Below are 14,682 nucleotides of genomic sequence, written 5' to 3'. Positions count from 1 at the left end.
AAAATCTTGTAAAGAAAAATTGCAATGTAGAATAACAAACAAAAAGCCAATGTAGAAATATCCAGAAACATTTATTTCGAAACAGCATAATGACACTTGCGCCAACTTAAACAGTGGGTTATATTTAACCCTTCAACGTTCACAAACTTTACCTACTACTTGAGTAATAAAATTACTTAAAAAAATAAACAGTTATACATGAGATTGAAGTCTCTTCAAATGCTTTAATTTAATGTTATTACAGAATATGCAAATTACAACAAAGGTTATAAATATTATTATTGAGTAGACTAAGAGTACATAAGTATGTATACAGTACGCTAAATCTACTTAATAAAGAATTGTACAGTAATATTTCCCACTTATAAACATTTCAATTTAATCCACACTATAGTGTTATACAAATACTATGAGGTGTCAATATTGAGATGTACTGACTGTATATGAGAATATACATATACCAACACAGTACCATGATTCCATGTAAAATGTATTGATAAATAACTGCCAACAATGGCAATAACAAACACCTTTTGGGAGTTTAAAGATCACTTCAGTCGTTGTGGAAAACAATCAGAGTGAGGCAATTTAAAGTTGTACGAAACTTTGTGGATGAGCTGGTATTAAAATTAGTTGGTAAAGCCACTACATCAAAAACATAATTTAAAAAAAAAAATCGACAATGTAATTATACAACATTTACCACTAATTGAGTTTAATCGATTTATTGCCGTACTCAACTATAAGCTCGAATTTTAGAGTGATTTTATATAGATGATGATAGGCCCATCCACTACATCTTCCCCTAAATAGTCGCATCAGGAGTCAGTACAGCAATTCAAACTAAAAATGAAACATCTATTAAAAATAAGTTGTACGGAATATTACTACTTACACTAACTTTAATGATTTTGCTTAAAAACTAAAAACCACAAAATTAAATATTTATTTATATTCATATGCATGTGCGGTCACATGATGAACTTCTGTATCCTAGTGGTTGCAGCACCTACCAGGTAAAATCGATATTAAAGTACATTTTTTATTCATACATCACTTGTCACTACTTGTTAAATAGATAATGAAATAGTGTGTGAAAAAAAATACAGTAGAACCCTCCTTATGAACACCCCTAGGGTACACCTTTATTAAAGAGACACAAAGGAGGCTATGATTTGACACTACAGTCAATCCCTATCCAGGGGACATCACTAAAGGGGACACATGTTGGATATTAAAGGTCTTTTTAGAGATTCTTCTGTAAAAACATTTGTAGCTGTACATTCTACATTAATACTATTTAAGTACTTTGTACTCATTAACTTTTATTTGGGTAATATTAATCTGCCGAAAAAGAACCTAAATAATGGTATAACAGAAGTTATAATTGTTTATCTTTCTTTCTGTGTTATTAGCAAAATTTAAATTAAATGCTTCTAGAAATAATTTGTATCTAAAACATTTTACAGTATAAAAATGTTCACAGGTAATTTAATTTAGGTCAAAGATTTAATTTAAGCAAACAAATTTTAATCAAGTTTTAGTTTCTTTGCTAAATTACGTTTTATATAATAAGAGCACTGCTCTGTATGAATGGTCGCTTCCAAAATCATTAAAAAATTGACTGGCCCAATTGTTGGTGCTCCATTTTGTAAGGAGTACCAGTATCAGACATTTGCAGTATATCAAGTTACGTAAACATATTTTTATTCTCTTGAAGCAAAGACTATTACTTAGTGGGTAACCATGGAGGAATCATAATTATTCCATGATTGAAAAAATTTTAGTTGGATCCAATTATACCATAACAACGCAATAATACCTACCCCACAGCTTTGCTATCGGGGTGGCAATCTTATTTTCAATAATAAATTATACCAGGGAGGTAAAAATAAATAAAATAAAGAACTAAAGTACAGGACTCTAACTTGTGAATTATTTGTTTTGATTTAAAAAAATGCAATACAAAACAATGAAATGCTAGGATTTATGGAGCAGGCAACATTTAAACTTGGGTAGGCCTGACCTTTGAACTTTGATGTAACTAATTTGGAGCATACTTGCCACAGGAACAAGGGAAGCATACAGTAGCCATATTTTTTTGACAAGTAAAAACTTATAACCATGTTAAAATGTAATCATAGTCTAAAAACTGGACATTCAGAAAACAGGAGTTCCTCTACCCTGCCCTGGCCCTAAAGGGTCTGGTAGACCTGAGGGCATCCATTTTGCAGATAGCTGTCTGTTTACAATTGACATATAACACTCTTTAACACAGTGCTTTCACCTCCTTTGTGAGTACTCAGTCCCAAGTTCTACTTGGGCCTACACAAGGAACCCATTCATTTGTCTTAGTTATATAGGTTGGTTGGGAATGAATATTATTCTGTTGCTGCAGGTGGAGATGGGTTACTCTCATCACTAGCTTGGCTTTCTTTCTCATCACTGATACCTGTAAAGACATACAGATTGCTCAATTTTATGCACAGTGCACTGAGAGCCTGTTTATTTATTACAATAATCATATTCTTTATTGCAACTTGGTTTAACAAATTGAAGTTTAACAAATATAAATTTTGAAATAAAAATATAAAAGCTATCATAATAAAACAGACAAACACAATTAGTTTACAATATCTTAAAATAAAAAATAGCTGCTATTATTAATGTTGTTTTTATTGAGTATACACAACATGAATTAAGATAAATTTTGTTTTTTAGTTTATTAAATAACTGGTTGTATATTGTATAAACTATTGATAGATAATGTTAAGAGTATATTAAATATTTATTTATTATTTATTTATTATTACACCTTATTTATTATAAATTGTTATATTGTACTTATTTATTAAATATGAATATTTTAATTTGGTATATATATATGAACATTACTAGCATGTTATAAGGCTTAGTTATTTACCCTGGGTAAGTTGGTTCCTACCCACCAAAGTTAGCGATAACTTTGCCCATGAAACCAACTTACCTGGGTAAGTACATTTAGGCCTGAATAGGTCTAAAGTAAGATACGACAAACCAACAATTGTTATACTGTACTCAGTTTTAGTCGGAGATTTAATATTTTGTGAGGGAAAAAAGGAAGGGAAATTTGAAAACAAATTACCTTCATCAGTTTCAGGTATTTTAGCTGATTCTCCCTTCTCATCAGCTTTCTCTTCGTCCGATTGTTGGCTCTTTTTTGCTGCTTCCATATCTTGTTCAAACTTTTTCTGCTCTGCGTACCTCAATGCTTGCACACGATGGTCAATAGCTGTGTAGATTTGATCCGCATGGTGAGGTTCAGTCTAAGGGGAAAAAACAATTTAACATGATGAACAAAAGAATTTAAAGCAAAATTCAATAAATTGTATATATTTTTAAAAATTTGTATGCAGGAAATTCCAACTTGTGACTCATGTTTCATGTCTCTTTTGAAGTCCAGTGGCCGTATTCACCAATCACACTACAGTGAGATATTTCCTTTAAATATTAAAGATGTACTGTCCCCCAAAAATTTCGCAGTTTTATTAATGTTAATCAGTTCCATAGGAAAAAAAATGTTTTTCACTTACAAAAATACAAAACAAACTGTTAAATTCAACCATAAATCCATTGACTTCCAGTCTAGACTATTTTTTGTGTTAGCTTTTTTCAGGTAAATAATTTTTTTTTCCAATCCAATTTTTTTAATCAAACTGAATAACCATTATGTGACATTATTCAAAAAAAAAATTACTTTTATAGGGGGACAATATATCTTTAAGTATATTACTTTACTCAATAAATATATTTAAATATTTCCCTTAAATTTTATTCACTTAGAGTGGAGATTTTTCCTGAATGGTGAATACGACTACCAGACTTTATATATCAAATAAATAAATGAAATAAAATAATTTACTGACCACAATTAGAAACACTCTTATCTTATTCTCCGAGTCCATGGCAGTGATTCTGATGCTTTTAGGGTTGGCCTTGTCTACAGTCATGTTTGCCCAGACTTTTGTGTTGAGAACAACTCGTAAACTGCCTTGAGTTCGCATTACTATTAAAGCAAAAAAGATTCAAAATATTTCAATTATTATCAGAGCCGACCACATAGTGAATATATCAAACAAAACACTATAAATAAATACAATTTTTTTATTATAAACACAATAAATAAGCTTTCGACAACCAATTACATTATTTTAGTTTCAGTACAAAATAACTACAAACAAATTAACTCTGATAAACATCTAATTTTTGGCACAAATTCTTTCAATAGTCTAGTAGTATACTGGAAACTAAACTTTTTCTATCCAGTATGTAAAGGATTTGGAAGTGTTGTCTAATTTGCGACGACCTAACTAGGACATATCAATTCATGTGGGGGACTTCCTTGTTCCCACCTCCCGCCTCTAGGTCCTGGCGACAATCAAAAACGCATTGGTTTACTAGTCCAATAGCATGTTCACAATTGTCCCATTGAAAGCTCCTTACTATTAAGTCTTACCTAGTCTTGAATGAAAATGAGAGCCATAAGCTTGTGATTTGTCGTTTAAGCGCAGCAGTCCACGCCCTTTTTCTAGCCAGGATTGTGTTGAGCTATCAAATAAATACAGCTTACACTGGGCCTGTGAACAACAAATAAATATTTGTCAAAGAAACTTTAGAATTACTAGTCAGTGATTAAATATTATTTATTCATAAAGAACTTGCTTAAATATGTAGGCAAAAATGTATTATCTTAGGCCATATTTCCGCAGCCAAAAATTAACCAATAAAAATTAAACTGCCTGTGGAAACGGGTTTAACAGATTAAAGTCAAGAAAAATTAACCGATAATTATCTCATTCAAATCGGATAATTATCGGATAAATGCGATCATTTTTAACCTTTGACCTGAAGTAAAAATTGTTGTGACAAAATTAACCGATAATTTTGTTTTGGCTGTAGAAACACAGCCTTATATTGTTAATAATTGAGTATATATAATTATTAATTGAGTTTTACCTGTAAAACATTTTCTTCATCTTCTTCACCATTTACTTGAGGTACCTTATCTAATTTTAGTCTCTGATTTTCTCGTGCTTCTTCGTAAGCGCTAGCACTTTCGGCAAGGGTTGTACCTGTCAATATTTGTAATAAAATATTACAAAATTTGTTAATGCTGTAATTATTATTAACTGCCAATTTTACATATTTATAATCAAAATACCATTTTAAACTGTTACATCCTGGAATTATTTTGATATTATGATATATAATATGATTATTTACAATACAATTTTCAAGAATATTTAATATATTTACTCACCTTTGACCTCTGATGATTCAGCAGATTCTTCACGCTAAAAAAAAAAAATTTTACGTTGCTGTATTACTTATTTTGTATTATTCTAATATTGCAATTGTTTGTCATCATCATTCTACATGAATGATCTTACTATACTATGTACATTTATCATTGCTACTGTAGTAACGCACAGTTGAGATTTTATATTATAATATATATTAGATATATTAAACAAGTTATTATAATTAATATGCCTTAATAATTTAGTAGTTTCAGAGCATTATTGATTTATGGATTGTAATTTAATAGGACAATTCGTTTTGTATATTTATCAATAGTGGATTTACATACCTTTACCCTTTCTGCAAGGTTGGCACCAAAGACATATTCACTGGCTGACTTTAATTCACCCTCTTGTTTGGATGGACTCTACAAAACAAATAATGTATAACATTCATAAAAAATTGCACTAATAAATACAAACTGAATGTAAGTTATTATCACAAATGAAATATTGTATTATGAAAGAGCAATAAAATTTGATAATAATTATGTCCTCATCAGGATATTTCCATTCTACATACAGTACAACCCCTCTTTCAGGACACCTCTATTCAGAGAACACCTCTATTAAGTAAATAAGGGGCAATATATATTTAAGCACTACAGCCAATTCCTACTGAAGGGACACTCCTATTTAGAGGACACTCAAAGGTGTCCTCTTAATAGGGTTCTACTCTTAGTAGAGGGGAGATTCACACACAAGTTTTTATAGTTCATGCTATAACAAACTTTCATTTTTGAACGGTAGATGAATTAGGCTGAATTTAAAAAAGACCAATGGAGTATACTTGGCCTATACGTAACCATTTGTATAAAAATATCTCCTTCACCTACCATTCCAAAGTTCTCTATTACTATTTTACTTACAGTTACTCTATCAGTAAGGTTTTGACCAAACACAAAAGATGATCCGGAACTACTTAAACTCTTGGGAGATTTTGTATTCTCCTCATTGCTATCGTCGCTTTTGCTTGGTGCAAACTGCAAGAAATAGTTCTCAGTTTGTGGACTTTTATATCCCTGATCCAAAATGCGTACTGATGAAGGGTTAAACTTTCCAAAAACACCAAATCCTGAATCTCGGCTTGAACCGCTGGAAAGTTTGATAAAATAGTTCTTTTTACTGTCCTCTGGACTTGCTTCTGTTTCTGATATGGGCGTTTCCACATTCTCTTTATCATCAGGATCTGTTTTGGATGGTTCTTTGACGACTGTTGCGGCGTCAGATTCAGCTGCATCTTCTGGCTTTTCAGAAGACTTCTCCGATTCAACAACAGCTTTTTCTGGAGGACCTTCTTTTATTAAACTGCTTACTGCACTATGACTTGATTCAATTGTTTCTCCCTTGGTACCTAAACGGATATAAACATAAGTCACCACATTTACAGAAGAAATCTAGAATGACTCAAGAACTAAACCCATGTATTTTATGTGGCTTTGCCAAATTGATATTCATATTCACATAAATATAAACTGAAAAGTTTCTTTAAAACATTTTGCTTTTGATAGTGATAAGTGGTTATAAGCGGTTAAGTTAATCTTTATTTTATTAAACCTTATTTAGTGAGGGTAACCCTAAACAGCATATGCTGACAATTAAGGGGCCCTCATATAAGACTGTATAAAACCATAATATGGAATTCAGTTTGTGGTAGCCTCCATGGTTTTGATTGTACAGTACAAAACTTCCTGAATAAGGACAATAAACCCTAGGTCACCCAGTAAACTTTTTAGGTGGGTAGAAGCTACCCCAGTGTATTGGTCTTCACAGGCCCCATCATGGTGCATTGGTGAGGGCATGTTATGGCTAAATAGCTATGACCCTTTGGAGAGTAGCCTTACTATACCTTCTTATTCAGATTTTTAATTCTCATGTAATTTATTTTATTTATAGGCTTTTGTTTTTCTTTAAATTTTCTGTTTTTGTTGTGTTTTTGTGTATTTTATCTGTTTTGAGGGTCCCAAATTATCAGCAAATATGGTTCAAATAAATAAAATAAAAAAATAAATACAAAACCACACATCAAGGCCAAAGTCGACCATTTTGGAATATGGCGCTATACAAATACACCAATTATTTACATTTACAGACAAAATTCTTACCCTGACCATTTATCTGACTTGATGGTGGTGGTAATGTTGCTGGTTTTAGCTTGAAGGGGTTCGTAGGTGCAGTATTTGGTGCTGAAATTAAAATAAAGTACAGAAACAAATGAGACAAAATAAAAAAGATACATACTTCTGCTAAAAGTAACTTAGGAATAAAACTCCATTAGAGCATTTACCAAAAATTAACCACTGTGGGTAAGATTATTCTGTGTAATGTATGTAACTTTAATAGTGTATTAAAGTTGACTTGATTAATTATAAACAAATACAATTATTAATTAAATCACTCTCTTAAGTCTACACTATAAAACTTTCTGACAAAAATGTGATGGACATAATGTCATATCCATATTTGGGAATATCAACACCATATTAGGGCACATCACACTTGTTTGGCAAAATAGTTTGATAGTGTTGACAGAGCTTTAGAGGTTGACAAATATACAACATACCAATAACACAACTGAATGGTCTAGAGCTTGGAAAAGCAGACGGCTTAATGAATGACTTGTTTTGCACCATTGAAAATGGATTTGAATTTGAATCCTCTGAAAAAAACAAAAAACAAACAAATTAATTAATTTGAATATATTTCATAGGCTACAAAGTTGAATTATGCATTGATTGGTAGATATCTTTAGAAAAGCCATTTTAAATGTTATAGGTAAACAAAGTAGAATTTTACATTGATAGTTAGATACTTTAAAAAATCTCTTTGTGCATACCATACAAATGTTTGAGTTTGTTTTGTTTTTGTCAAAATTACCATTGCCATTTTAATGTAAAATACATAGCTATAGTGTATATAATTTCTTTATTATTGAACATTTATGGAAGGAACTGCATTTCATGTGTGGCAAATATGACAACAGGTAAAAAACCTCATTTCAATAAAAAAAACAAAGACTAGACACAAACTCTAAAACATAATGTGTGTAAAATATAGACAATACGGAAGAAATGTCTACTTAAAGAGAATAATATACTGACATAGTAAGAAAACATAATTGAACACCTACCATTATCAGCTATGAAATCCATATTGTTGTCTTTTCCTTTAAAAATGAAAAACAAAACAACAAAATAAATGTTTATCGTAGTTTCCTTCCTTTCATTTAGTAAAACAAATAATATTAAGTACAAACTAGACATGAAACTCGTCACTTTGACGAGTTAGTTATCCGCACCACGACAAACGCCACGTGCACGTCATACGTTGGAATATTGCACACAGATAAAGATTATGGCATTATGACAAGAACTGAAGAATATGATATGCTGTTAGTGCTGAATTCTGTCAATTTGTGTCATATAGTATACATGCAAAGAGTATAATCTGTATACATATTACATACAGTGTAGAATAGGTGAAATTACGGGACCCGCCATTTATTCCAATTTTTAACATGGCGACGGTATCAAAATGAAACACTTAAATAGCAATTTCTGGAGGAAATTATCTCAGGAACAACATATTAACGTGTAGAAGAAATTTGAATACGTAAAATATAGATGCGCACCCTTTTAAATGTGATGAACTATTACGCAAAATATGAAAATACGACTTTTTTTATTCAACTGGCCATATGATGACGTCACAACATCCGATTGGCAAAATGTTTACATGAATTCGTATCTACAATCCAATAGCTTCCAGAAAACGTTTTAATCGTGATTATCACATTTTATTCTTACGAGCTATTACAGATTAAAATTTACTGTAAAGATGAAATTAATGACCCACGTAATTAAAATTTTTAGGCACGATGACGTCATAAAAATTAAAATATTTTTATCTCATGCTAAAGAAAGTTGATTGACCTACACAATATATAAATTTAGGCGAAAAAGGAATACAGATAAGCGTGATGCGCTCCATTGAATGTGATGAGCAATAACGAAAGAGACAAAAATCCTATATTTTACATTCGTGTGGCCATACGATGACGTCACAATGTTTTTTTAGCCTTATCGATGCATGATCCGATATCTACAACTCAACAACTTCTAGATTTTGTAATAAAAATAAACGGTTCACGGTTTACTTTAGAAACTATGACTGTTTAAAAAAAGACATAATTTTGACGATTTTTTAAGCTTTTTCATAAAAAACGCGCACGAATTGTCTAATTCAACGTGTTCGTATGGCGTTATTTAAACTGGAAAAGGTCTAAATTGTTTTCAAAATTACTAGGAAAGACTTGAAAAATATAATTCAAGAGAAAAAAATATGTTTTTAACGCTACGTGCGCACCGCGTGCGTAAAAAATTGCGCGCCCGTGGGAATTTTTGACATGCTCAAAATGACAAGAAACGCATAAAAAGTTGATTAGAAATTAATTTTGCGCATTTTGAAATTTTAAATGCGCGTGCGCGCGTAACTTCTTGTGAAACATGCCATTTTTAATCCGTAGAAAGTTTGCCCCTGATATGACTTAAATTTTGTCAAAGTGTCAATACTAAATGACTTTTGGTTTTTAATCTATAATCAATCATTGAAATTCATAAAATTGCGCGTAAGTCACGTTGCGCAACTATGACGTCATTCAAAAATAGGAGGTGCACAACTTCACGTAAATGCCCATATGTTGTCAAAGTTATGAAATGTTATGTTTACACATTTTAGAGAAACGCGACTCACAAAAAGGAAGGAAGGATCCAAGAATAATACAGAAAAAAAATATTGATCCCATACAGTAACAAGGAGTTATCCGCTCTACCAAGCGGATAACTAATAATTCAATTAACAAACAAGATATAATCTGCCGACAGAAAGTGATTTTGAAGAAAAAAAACCACTCCAAATATGTTTTATGGCATTCAGAATAAAAGTTATCCTTTTTCTATGAATGAAACAGTCCAGTTTCTGTAATAACATAATAGTTTCATTAAAATAAAACTGCATTTTGTTGACTTACTTGCGGTGACAAGAGGCCTCTGTGACAGGACGCTGGGAGAAGCTTTCGGGAACTCACCAGGAGTATCATCTGGTTTTACATCTGAAATAATCAAATACATTTTTGAACGATCAACACCTTCATTCAGATTCAGACATTAAAACTATTTCACATTAAATGTTGTTACACAGGTTTTATTTCGTAATCTAGACAATTTTTGTTTAAAAAAGATTTCACAATGTAAACAAATGAATACCATACATATTTTTTTTTTTATTTCGTTTATTTCATCAAAACAGAAACATAACAAAAACCTGTGACAGAGACTGGATTGAACAAAAGCAAACTGAATTGCTGTATAAATTTTCTCCACCGTAATGGGTGACAAAAAAGATAATTAAGATCATTCGTCATATATTTAGATACCAATAAAACAAGTACGTATATAAATTAATTCACCTTCTTCCTCTGCCTTTTGCCTGTCAAGCTGATCTTCAGCTGGACGCTAACAAAATGAAATCAAATGTAAATGTTTAGTAATTTAAATGGTTATGGAAATTCTATTTGTTGAATGATTTCTTTATGATAAAATTCACACGTGGATCTAAAGATTTTAAAACTAAGAACATCTCCTTTGGGACACCTATTCAGGGATATTCCTATTAAGAGGACACTTTCCTGCGAAACAAACAAGAAGGGGAAATATAACTTCAGCCAACCACTGTATCAGGGGACACCCTTAATAAGTGGACACTTTGTTGTGTCCTAAGGACATTTCGCACAAATTATAAGGTTGTTTCTTTTCTTGATACTACAATGACAAATATTTCAATTTATCTCCAGAATATTATTTACAATAAAAATTGACCAAAAAAAATGCAAATACTAAATTAATAATTTTAATTAACTTAATTAATAATGGGTACAAATAATTATGCAATTTAATAAAAAATATCCTTTTTCTATGAATGAAACAGTCCAGTTTTTGTACATCCAATCAAATTCCTTGATTTAGGCCAATGAAGATTTAGCCAGTTAAATCCAGTTTATCAATAACTTGTGAGCATTACAAAAAAGTAGAAAAAAAAAACATTGGCACTGTTTCAAGGGATCCCGTTTCAAGTATGCCAATTAAAATGAAAAAACCTATGACATCACAAGAAGCACATAAATAACGGGTTTTTTTACATACTGCAGGTGATTAAAAAACGGATGTTACCTAAAAATTACCTATTTATGTTAATTTTGATTAACCAGGAAAACGGTCTGGGCAAAATCAAAATGTTTGTATATTATGCAACGCAGTGTAATCTTTAACAGCAGATTTATAAAGGAGGAAAAGCCAATTCAAAAGGTCATTTAAAAAGCACACGTATGACAGATTTTAAAAGAACTCGGTATAAATATGGTACACTTTTAATCAACCATCTAGCATGTTTTATAACTAATAGATGATGGTGCTAGATTTATTAATGAAGGGGAAATAGAGCTGTTTCATTAGTTTAACATGGTGAAATCAAACATCTGTAAAATACAGTACATTCCACAAGTGCTAGGGCAATATCAGTTATCGGTTTGTCTGCCAATTTTCAATTTCTCATGAAGTACTGTACAAATAATGCTATTTTTGCCCCTGAATAAATTCATTATTATTTATTTATTTGTTTTTGCTTTATATATTTTAGATGTTATAGAGTAGTGGACAAAATAAATGTTGTAAGAGTAGTACATTATTATTTAGATACTTTAAATAGGTGAGTCACTTGGAATTTATATTAAAGTGATTATTAATTATATTTAAAAATCTATAATTTTTTCAACAAGACTTGATTTTGTATATGTGTTATTTTATTGTAATTGTAGTTTTTGCGTCAGGGAGTTGAGTAATTAGATGTTTTGCCCTACTCTGACGTAATGTGTACTATATACTAAGTACATTTGAGAATACTTGCGAAAAATTCGCAAGTAGTTCTCGGATGGGACTCGAACCCACGACCTCCAGATCACTAGCCTGGCGTTCATACCTCTAGACCACTGAGCTTGCGCTGATGGCTAGTGGTTAGATTCGAGCCCAAGTAAGCAGCGGGTACTGCACCAATCTCTTCCTATAGACCTACTTTTTATATGCTTGTGAAAAAAAAAATATCTGATTTATATTATCACACCAACTAAAGTTGTTAACCTAGCAAACACTGGCAAGATAACCTTACCTTCAGCTGCACTCTGCTTTCCATGTTTTCGCCAAAAACAAAAGTAGATCGGGCGATCACACTAGCTCCTGTGGTTTTCTCCACCCCTGAAAAAAATCATTACCATTAAAATGAGTAAAGTGCATGTGACCTGATCTGTAATAGTAATAATAGGAAATAGTGAAAACCATCTTAATGTGTGAAAACCTTCCAGGATATTATTTAATACTCATGTTTATACTTGATATGTGGCATATGTTGGTTTAATAGTGTTCTGAATTTTAAAATTTGGATACAAGATAATACTCTGAACATCAAATTATTAAAAATTAAAAGTATCTATGCAAGAAATTACTCGACCAGACGTTAAGTACTGTATGGTATTAACTAAGGGAATTGGTATGGAACATTCCTTCTAGTTTCCACTTTCTACTTTTTGCAAGAGAATTAGATTATTAATACAAATTTTAATATTTGTTTTTTGGTAAGTTAATTATTGATCATTCATTGGCTTAAGTCAAGGAGGAAAAATGAGAGGGCATTAAATAGTTTTAAATAAATCCATTAGTTGTCAGATGATTGGACCCAAAGTGTGATGATTCGGACCACATCAGACCTAAGACTATAAGACAAGGCTCAAATTTTTTGTTAGATCATGTTTGGTCTAGGATGCCTCCATTTAATACTATAAATGTTTGGAATTAAAGTTTAGTAAAATTAATATGAATCATCAATCGACACACTGTAATGTCACATGGGGTCTCAACTTACTGTATCTAAGCTGGTTACAGCATACAGTATCGTCCTTAATACTTTACCAAAATAAATATTAAATTTACATATTTATATATACAAAAGAATTTTTTTTTCTTCTATGTATTTTATATTTTTTATCCTGTGTTTAGAGTGATTGATAGAAAATGGAAAAAAAATCTTTTCATTTGCTCAGTAAAGATGACAGGGTGTAAAGCTGGCTAAACTGTACTCAATAAAGGCTAGATGGCTATAAAGTAAATTGTGAGAGATAGTTAAGCCAGCCAGACTTCCCATAATTTCATAAACAAACAGAACATTATAGGACCCTACACAAAGACAATTGGGTTCATATACGCTTGGACCCGATTGTCTATGGTACCGATCGTTTTTTCCCTGTTTCTTTTATTAGCAAATCAATCTAGAGAAACTTCAAAAAGAAAATTAAAAGTTGAACTAGGGGCCTATAGCCTGTAGTAGAAGAATTATGATATGTATGTATATGGTTAAAGAAAAACTGGTGTTTTTCTTAGATCATAATAGAGGCTACTGAATTATATTTCAACCACACGCAGTGGAATTTTATCGCACTTCAATGACGAAAAAAAAAAATCATTATATTATTATATTTAATTAATAATTATACTTCATTTTATATTTAATTAATTTAATAAATATTCATTATTGACTGAAAAAGAAAGTGATACCACTATAATACAATGATTTGCTACTATAAACAAACAAATACACTAGACTATATTATCTTTAGCAGGCCCATTGTACTACACTCACTGGATAAAGTTTACTACCAAAACCAACCAGAACCATAACAAAACACTGACGTTATGCGCCAAATTCAATGAATTGATTCCTCGTAATGGGCCTACGGAAATACATACCATTTTTCCCTACTAAGGAAGCTTCTTCGTCCGTAGACTGAATGCCTGAGGACAAATAGAAAAATAGGATAATTAGATAAAAACTATTTTAAAAATAAAACATGAAATACTGTTCATTTATACATGGAAATTTCCACCGACCTGCTTCGGGTTTGTCGACTTCAACCTCCGCCATTGTTTCTCGCAATACCGCCCTCAAACTAATGTTTTGATAATAAAAAACTACTGCATTCTTGAATTTCGAGCAAATGAAAATGTCATAGCGGTAAATCCAACCGTCAAGAGTACAGTATACATTTTCATCTTTTTAACATATTAGATTGTTTGCTTTTATCTATTGCAAATAGTGGAGGGTCAGATGTGCTGATTATGCCATATATCTATACAGTAGCACATCATTTGTAGGAAGAAAACTGCAGCCTAGTGCTTTTGTTGGGCTGCCGTGTGAAACAACCGTGCGGAAGTCAATCATGCTAAGTCGGCGTCCTTTGCCT

At 31.4% G+C, this 14,682-nt stretch overlaps 1 protein-coding gene across 2 annotated transcripts; it reads right to left on the bottom strand.

The window, feature by feature from the left end:
- Positions 1-52: 52 nt before the first annotated feature.
- LOC144844137 (uncharacterized) lies at positions 53-14,368 on the bottom strand. Of its 2 annotated transcripts, none has more exons than XM_078700881.1 (16): positions 14,330-14,368; positions 14,189-14,233; positions 12,558-12,643; positions 10,807-10,852; positions 10,369-10,449; positions 8,470-8,505; positions 7,903-7,998; positions 7,445-7,525; positions 6,209-6,693; positions 5,630-5,707; positions 5,300-5,333; positions 4,996-5,111; positions 4,496-4,616; positions 3,906-4,045; positions 3,125-3,305; positions 53-2,452 (listed from the first exon to the last, which is right to left on the bottom strand). In XM_078700881.1, the coding sequence occupies exons 1-16, from the start codon at positions 14,361-14,363 to the stop codon at positions 2,382-2,384; spliced, it is 1,731 nt and encodes a 576-aa protein (XP_078557007.1). In that variant the 5' UTR covers positions 14,364-14,368; the 3' UTR covers positions 53-2,381. The 2 variants fall into 2 exon arrangements, with proteins under 2 accessions (XP_078557007.1, XP_078557009.1); XM_078700883.1 differs by having other exon boundaries at positions 7,451-7,525.
- Positions 14,369-14,682: the final 314 nt, after the last annotated feature.

Source organism: Antedon bifida, chromosome 6 (genome assembly GCF_963402885.1).
Source record: "Antedon bifida chromosome 6, ecAntBifi1.1, whole genome shotgun sequence".
Classification (NCBI taxonomy): domain Eukaryota; kingdom Metazoa; phylum Echinodermata; class Crinoidea; order Comatulida; family Antedonidae; genus Antedon; species Antedon bifida.
Note: the sequence above shows the minus strand (reverse complement) of the source record. Positions and strands in the feature narration are given on the sequence as shown.